We start from the raw sequence: 8,439 nt of genomic DNA, 5'->3' as shown, positions 1-8,439 counted from the left end.
ATGCAGACGAAGTTTGCGTGGATTTAATACTGAATGGAGAAGACAGACAGCAATGATCTGGCACATTCAATTCATTAAATATTTTTTTTTTATTTCTTTAAGAATAACTGAAGAAAAGTGTTAGCAATTTCTGTACATTTTTTTTGTAATTGTTTTCCCTTGGATTTGCTGAAAACCTTGAATGATCAACAGGGCTGAGAAATGTTATGCTGCCACATAGTGCACTTTAAACCTAAAAAGAATATGATTAGTCCACAGGCATCCGTCAGTGTCCTTGGAATACACTCCAAGAGGTTCCTTAAACTGCTGACACTGCTGACTCCAGTTTCATGTTATCATCTCCTCTCAATCCCAGTTCATCATTGTCAAAAAAGAGGCACATTAGAAATACTGCCATTTTCCAAGGACTGTGTCTTTGATTGCATCGACAAACTGTGCAGGCACCCAGTAGACCCAATACTGCGAAGCTTCCGTTGGACCCAGCTGAAAAGCCTGCAAAGGTGGAAGACAAACCGGTAAGTACATTAAGTGGTTTCAGAGGCATTTGCAAATGTAAACATGTATTGAGAATAAATAAACACATTGTGTCTTGTATAGATTTTAAAAGCAAATTTAATTTATAGAAAAAATAACTTATTTTGCAATAAATAAAATTCAACCACTTGCATTATGAACAGATGTTAAGACACAAAAATCTGGACTTCAGGAAGCCTTAAATGTCTACTGTCATACATACTCACTGGATACTTTATCAGGCATACTTATTCTAATGCAACTCAATGCATTTAAGCACATAAACATGGCCAAGACTAACACCAGAAGTTCAAACCGAGCACCAGAATTGGGAATAAAGGTGATTTAAGAGATAGTGAACGTGGCATGAATGTTGGAGTGATGCTGTCAACTGAATATGACATCGACCAAAATCTCCAAGGAATGTTTCCAGTACTTTTTTGAATCTGCACCACTAAGATAGCTCTAAAGGAAAAATGGGGTACAACCCAGTACTAACATGTTGAGTGTGCGCAGTGCCTCTTAGAAGCCCTTTCAACACAAAGCGTCATTTATTATAATCCACTAAAATGTTATTTTGCAATTTAATATGATATAGTATGCTTAATTTAAAAACAGCCACTGTACTGAATCTTTCTTTTATTTTAAAGTAAACAACCTGGCTAACCAAATCCAATGTTTGGCTTTTATCTTTCTTCTATCTTAAATCATTCCCATCTCCTCGTCTATCTGCTTTGAATATGTTTTCAACTGTTGAGAGATGCAAAAACAAACTCGGAGGAAGCTGCAGGCATCACTTTTCATTTTTGAGCCAAAAACATGACAACACAAAGCATTGTTTTGACTCCACTATCATACATTTGAATATCTCTGCTCTACAGCTGTAACATTATCTGCATTTAGATCTGTTACACTGAGGGTGATATCTGATGAGGTGGTAATAAAGCTCAATACCAGGGAAGTCCCTCAAAGCCCCACTCATATGTGCTCAGACATTATACTATTTGATTGGATGCACTCATGTGAAGCTGCTATGGAATTCAAACAAAATTACACAGAGACATACTTTGGTCTCAAAGTCTTTTTTGGTGTATTGATCACTTCTATACACACACAAAGTATCTGCTCGTTCTGATGTTGTTAGCCATTTCTGGGTACAAAGACTCCAGAACAGCAAGATACTCCTGAGAGTGAAAAATACTTCAGATTTGTTAATCTCCAATAAAATAATCAATGTGGCTGTTTGACTAGGTATTACAATAAAAAGCAACAATAAAAAGCAATAACTGGATGAAGAAGGAGACTTGCAGCAATACAATTAGCAATACTGTTAGTTAGCTAAAGATGATATACCATGTCCTGACGAACATTTTATATAAAAAAACAAACAATCAAGAAACAACTGTAGCTAGCCAGAGATCTATTGTCAGGCTATTATGGACACTGGACAGGAAAGATGTAGGATGACAGGATGAGTATTAAACTGTCTGAGGGTCCTCCATCTTCCAATGGTTATCCCAGTCTAAATAGAGACCTCCCTCTCGCCAATACCTCTCCCAGCTCTCCCCCTGGCCACAATGAGGTGTTCCCAAGCCTGCAGAAGACATAATCTCTCCTGAATGTCCTGAATCTACATTGGGGCTTCCTCCCAGTGGAAAATGTCCAAAGCACCTCTCCTTTGAGGCGCCCAGGAGGCATTCAACCCAAATGACCAACTGTATCCTTTTGATATGAAGTGGCTCTACACTGTGACCAAGCTCCTCTCCCTATTTCTACCACTTGTATCAACAATCTTATTCTTTCAGTCACTACCCAGGGCTCACAGGTCATAGGTGAGGGTAGGAACGTAGACCGACTGGTAAATAGACAGCTTTGCTTTCACACTGAGTTCTTTCTTCACCACAACAGACCAGTACAGCACCCACATCACTGCTGCCACCACACTCTGTTAATCTCCCACTCCTTTTCTCCGTCACGTGTGAACACAGCTGAGACATGTGTTGAGGGTCCTGTAAGTGACCCTTTTGGGGTTTTTGTATCTATTCGCAAATCAAAAGAACAAGAGACAAAACGCTACAGCACTTTAAAAAGACAAGAACCCTAACCCTAGCTAGGAACAAGTGTCATTACATCACTACTTAAAAAAATGGATAGTATACCAACCAAAGAAACTTTTTTTTAACTGAAAACCTTCTATTACAGTGACTCCATCGTTGAGGCACACATAGTTCAGTCACTTTAGTGAACAGCCACACCAGCTTTTTACCACACAAAAGATAGTTACCATCATGTGATAGTCCTCATGGCCTTCGATGGGTTCAGACACTATGTTTTTAATGGAGCCCATTGGGACTTTCTCCGTCCTCTCTGCAGATGAGAAATTTAAATTATCAGCATCTTTATGGTGCATGGTGCAGTGCAGCTAGCAAAAGTAGGTTAGCTATAATCTTACCTTTTGTTCCAATCCACAACTGATCTTGCTCCAGCTTGAATGTGAGTCTAACTTTTCCTCCGGATTTGTTATACATTCCGGATAAAGGCACTGTTGGTAATCGTTCCTGTTAAGCGGCACAAGACAGCTGTCAGTTGTGTTTAGTTGTGTATATTCAAACACACTGTATCACTGTAAAAGCACCTTTATCTACAGCTAATAACAGGTTAATTTTCCTCTTACCTTTGTTCCTTTAATAGCTGGCATGATGTCATCAGGTTTACCTTTGTCCAAAACTTTCCTATGTTGCTGAGATAATAGTGCAGATTTAAAATGACAAATAAAAACAACAAAAAAACTCTTTCTACAATAAGGCGACAAATCAAACCTTTTGCCTGCATAAAGGCTCCTTCTTGTTTTCTTCAGCTTTAACTTCCTGCTGGATGACTTCTTTGGGTGTATTTACAGCTAATACATCATTTATTGTAGATCCTACTACCATTATTTTTGCACCATTTGTAATCTTTATTTCACGTAGCGTCTTGTCCTCTGGAAGCAATCCTTTATACATCACTTTTTGCATTGCCGGTGGAAGACCTAAAATAAAAAGGAAAGAAAGAACTATCTTTGAGTTCTTATTGTTTATGCGTTGCTAAACAACACTCATTGTAACAATTAATTTAAAAGAAGAAATGTATGCTGTTGGCTCTCACCAGTGAGTGAGTGAATGCTCTCTTTTAGTTTGGCTCCGGTGCTATCAACAGGAATTTTCAGATCATATTTATTTTTGTTCCAAATGATCTTCAAGTCCACTGTTTCCTTGTCCTCTGTATCATCCCCATTGCTAATATTAGAGTCCTGAGTTGTGGAGTTTCCTGCATCTGTGTGAGACGTCGCTTCTGCACCACCTTTTTCAACATCTTCACCTAGTGATTCAGCTTCTTTTGGTTTTGCCTCAGTTTCCATTATGACTTCTTCACTTCCTGGAAAAGAATGAAATCTTAGACTTATGTTCCTTTAAAGTAACCCTTCCAAGTTTAAATTATTATATCTCAAATTTTCCATATAAGAGTGCCTATGCATTATGATACTGCCTATAGAGATGTGGTCAAAGGTCTCCATACACTCACATGTGGTGGTAATTTGGGGATTTTAATGATTTCTTTGAAAATTTATTTTTCCAAGATCGAATGATAGTACAATATACATCTTTAATGGCAATAACAAAATAATAATTGGGTGCTAGAGCATCTTAACCAATTTCCAGTTTGTTTCTTCTTCCAGCCCTCAGCAAAGTAATGACACATCTGACTAACTTGTACTAATGTACAATTGTTTGAACTAATGATGTTCAAATCTGCAGTTGTTTAGAAATGGCTCCAAGAGACCTTTACAACTTGTGTACATCTACAATTCTTCTTAGATCTTCCCTGAGTTCCTTGGACTTTCCAATTGTTCTGGTTATTGGTCACTCAAATGAGTGCTGTCAGGCAAATCTTTTTATGCTAGCGAAGGGAAACTCCCAGTTATAGTTAATCACATTCACCATAATCACCAAAGAGATGTTAAAAGACACACATAACAGAAGCTGATTACAGGAAGGCCGTCAGTGCCAGCAACAGCACTGCAAAAAACAATGTATCACAATAACAACCACCAAGTTTTCTAAAGAGAGAAAGAAATGTGTTGTCTCAGCCTATCAGATGATTACACTTGTCTCTCTTTTACAACAAAGAAACTTTTTGCATTAAAAATAACAACAGACCAAAATGTTGATATTCCTATTATATTCACTCTACCGTGACATTTGTTACAAATGTCTTTCTTTCAGGGAACTTTTTTATTACAAGTGTTTCTTGTGTTTTATGCTGGAGGTTGACCACCTTGCCTTAAATGACAACCACCTGCACTGTCGCAGTCTCCTATGAATTAGATTAGTATTAGGGCAGACATACATATATAATATCAGATTTTTACAGAAAGATTAACATAGTGATGATATCTTAGTTGTCAGAAATTGTGGCTATTGTTCTCATTGTTAGTGGGGGGGAACAATCATCCTCCCAGCCTTGTTACCGTAAATTAATAAGACATGAAATGCTAGTATCTGCAGTAAATGAGTTTAACCCAGTCATTGCATAACAAAATGATAACGGCAATCTATGAGCAGACCAGCAGATAAATAGAACTATCTCAACTAACTGTATGTCGACCGCTAATCCCTGCACAAGAACAATTGAAGAATGATAACAGCCTCAAATCATGATATTTTTTTCACAAAACGTCCACCGAAATATCAATATCTGTTTCAAAGCTTGAATCCAGTTTTGTCCGAACTCAAAGCCTCATGTCAACCTACTGCCTTTGGATGACGTGTCAGTTTCTTTGCAAACTGCAGCAAAGTTTACAACAGACTTTTTTGCTGTTGGTTATAGCAAAATGCAGCCATAACATCTTTAACACAATGTCAATTAGTCTGGAAGTGACTCAGATTAAACGTAAACAGAGCTGTGATGCTGAACTTAAGTTTTTTTCCACAGCTCTTTCCACTGAAGGACTTGTTTTGAAAGACTGTTGGTAAGCATATCAAGGAAAAATGACTGGCTGACAAAGAGGCTACAGTCCTAAAAATTCCAGGAGTAAAGTGCCAATTGAGTTGTTTATTATGTATTTTGACTTTCTGGGATAAATGTGGCGCTTCCCACAGAATCAGACTGTATCTGCTGCGGCAGAACACATATATGTATACTTAAGCGAAAGGTAGCAATGCTTTCTTTCCATGGAAGACTCAAACTACATACAATTGTGCAGGTTGTATTTAACACAAATAATTTACCAAAATAGTTGTGAAATAGCTGAGTGACTAAGTGTCAAAACTCTGCTCATTAAAAACTAACAATAAAACTAAATGAGGCTGAACCTAGACGGCTTACTCACAATGGCTTAAAACGAAACAAAATAAAACGGGGAAACCCAGCTCACCTTTATCACTTACAAAATACATTCCTGTGAACTATATTTAGCTACCTATCATATCTATGTCTACTTTGCAACTTTAAATAAGACTTTTGTTTTGTTTTGTTTACCTTGATATAATACAAAACATCGATGTGTTTGGAAGCGTTTAAATCAATAAACTAGAAGTTGACTTAATACTCTTTATTTTTTTTATATATATATATATATATATATATATATATATAGAGAGAGAGAGAGAGAGAGAGAGAGAGAGAGAGAGAGATAATAAGAATCTCACTTTCGTGCAGTTCCCGATAGTTTCACACAATAAGCAATTATGTATGGAGCTATTATGAGTTAATAACAAAGATGTAACGAAGTCTAATTTAGTCTTATCTGCTAACCACTTTCCCCCTCGTGGTTTTTCTAGGTCTTTCCACCGCTTCTAGTAAGCAGTCTTTCGATGTGTGCTGAGAAATGGGATACATAAAAGCGAATAGCCGCCAAAAGAAAACAGAAAAACGTTTTTAAACAACAATAAGCACTCGCAAAACAACACATCTCATAACAAGAATGGCCTTACTGCAAAACTAGTAAAGTAAATAGGCTGTATGTTAGTGTTTGATCGCTACAATACTTAATCCTATACAGTTAAGTCTTTAACAGCTTAAGTTAACTTGATAAAACAAAAAACATATGTTAAATGACATCACGTTAACCGCAGTGCTTCACACATCCAGCTAAATGTAAATGGTAGTTAGCAACCGTTAACATTAGCTAGCCGCAACACTAGTGAACGTTAAAAAATTACCCTGCGGAAAGACGAAAATGTCCATTATTAGTTCAGTATATTTACAGTATATTTAGGGGTACGTATAATTTCATTAACATTATATGAGCTCAATTTAAAGATATTATTGAAATACTGCTGAATTTTCTCAATACTCACCATCCTGCGTCGCCATGATGATTGTGTACAATCCGTTGTAGGTTGTGGCAAAGATACTACAGGAAGCAGGATGGGTCCAGTATTCAGGAAACAACAGCTAAAATTGTTCTTCTGTCCACACTCGCGCGTGACAACGTAGAAACAGAAACAATTTAATCATTTATTTTGAAAACGCATTATTAATATAGCTATACGCAACCAAACAAAGTTTAAACGTTAATAGTTTCAGTTAGCTCGTGGGCAAACAGGGATAATGGAAATGCGCATGCGCACGCTGAAACAACTGAAGATAACTTTTTCTTGTTTTTGTAAAAACTGTTACAGGTTAGCTAACGCTACTGTCGATATATTATGGCTAAACATAAAGGCAACAAAACACTTTTTCAAGCACGAACAGTCCAATGTACATACGGCCAAGATAACGGACACGGAAGTGAAGAGACGTAATACTCTCGCTTGGCTTCGTTTCTTTGTTGTTGTGAAAGCAAGGGAGACACCGGGAGGTGGCACTTTAATCAATGGCTATTGGCTAAGTCTTTCCTTAAAAGGTGTAAAGGTTCGAAATTTAAAATGACTTTACCTCGCCAACTCTTTTACACAAGATTTTCAGTTATGGAAAAGTAAAAATTAAAAGAAAAAAAAACCCCAAGCAGATGGCGTTCATGAACTCATTTTACAACTGATGGCGTTGGACAGGATCGTAATATTTTTTAAGATACTGTTTTTATATTATGGTAACACGTACCAACATGCATATCTTACTTATGAAAATATTTTTGAGACATTAACCTACAGTGTAATATATATATACATATATACATAGATATGAGTTACTGGTTTCATGCTGAAATAGTGTCACGGATGCTGGATAATTAGTCCACAATGAATAATCTGACTTTAACAGTTTCTGTAGACTTAATGAACTTTCTACCTTTTTAAAACTGCGGCTGTGGTTATTCTACAGTCTCTTACACAGTGTGGAAAGTAATTTCTCTCTTTTATGTGCTGCTTTGGTCCCTGATTGCAGTACTGTGCAAAAGTCACTTGCTATTTCTTTATATTTTGTTTCCACGGAGCCAGACTTGCTTGTAATTTTTTTTTAAAGTGACAATAGTTCTACCAGGCCTTCTGAAGGTCTTTCAAAGTATTTCTTTGGACGTTGTCTGCTTTCTCGCACATTTATAGTCCAGACCTTGTATCTGATTTTCAGAGGAATTGTTTGTTTGTTTGCTGAAGCACTCAACACTGACCCATGAATCATTCCATCATTCAATAACACAGAGCACCTCAACAGATGAACCAGTGTTGTATCTACATATAAGAGAAAACTTAGCAAATTGTATAGTTAGGCACTTCTTTTCACTAAAGCCTGTTGCAAAAATATCACTTGTTCCTATTTCTTTAGTTGAATGTATGAAAAATGCTAAAGAAAATACAGTTTGACAGGCATAAGATAGTATTTTTACACCAACATAGTGATTCCCAAAAAGCTATTAGCTGAAAACGTGGCATATCTCAGCATACTGTGCAGTGTGTCCTTAAAAAAATGGATTGGACAGTAGAAGTGGCAAGCATAAAGAAAATCTAC

General features: G+C 36.8%; 1 protein-coding gene across 1 annotated transcript; it reads right to left on the bottom strand.

Annotated features, from left to right (window-relative positions):
• Positions 1-70: 70 nt before the first annotated feature.
• Positions 71-7,386, bottom strand: ubfd1 (ubiquitin family domain containing 1). The gene is made up of 8 exons (XM_086289663.1): positions 7,263-7,386; positions 6,852-6,971; positions 3,658-3,927; positions 3,333-3,541; positions 3,188-3,253; positions 2,966-3,071; positions 2,798-2,880; positions 71-492 (listed from the first exon to the last, which is right to left on the bottom strand). Exons 2-8 carry the CDS (start codon positions 6,865-6,867, stop codon positions 382-384), a joined length of 861 nt encoding a protein of 286 aa, XP_086145789.1. The 5' UTR covers positions 6,868-6,971; positions 7,263-7,386; the 3' UTR covers positions 71-381.
• Positions 7,387-8,439: the final 1,053 nt, after the last annotated feature.

The sequence above is a fragment of the Aulonocara sp. 'chitande type north' Nkhata Bay genome, linkage group LG4, assembly GCF_057382095.1.
Source record: "Aulonocara sp. 'chitande type north' Nkhata Bay isolate Kocher_YH1m ecotype deep benthic linkage group LG4, A_spYH_male_GT1.1, whole genome shotgun sequence".
NCBI classification, from domain to species: Eukaryota; Metazoa; Chordata; class Actinopteri; order Cichliformes; family Cichlidae; genus Aulonocara; species Aulonocara sp. 'chitande type north' Nkhata Bay.
The sequence above is the reverse complement of the archived record's forward strand: the minus strand, read 5'-3'. Positions and strand labels throughout refer to the sequence as shown.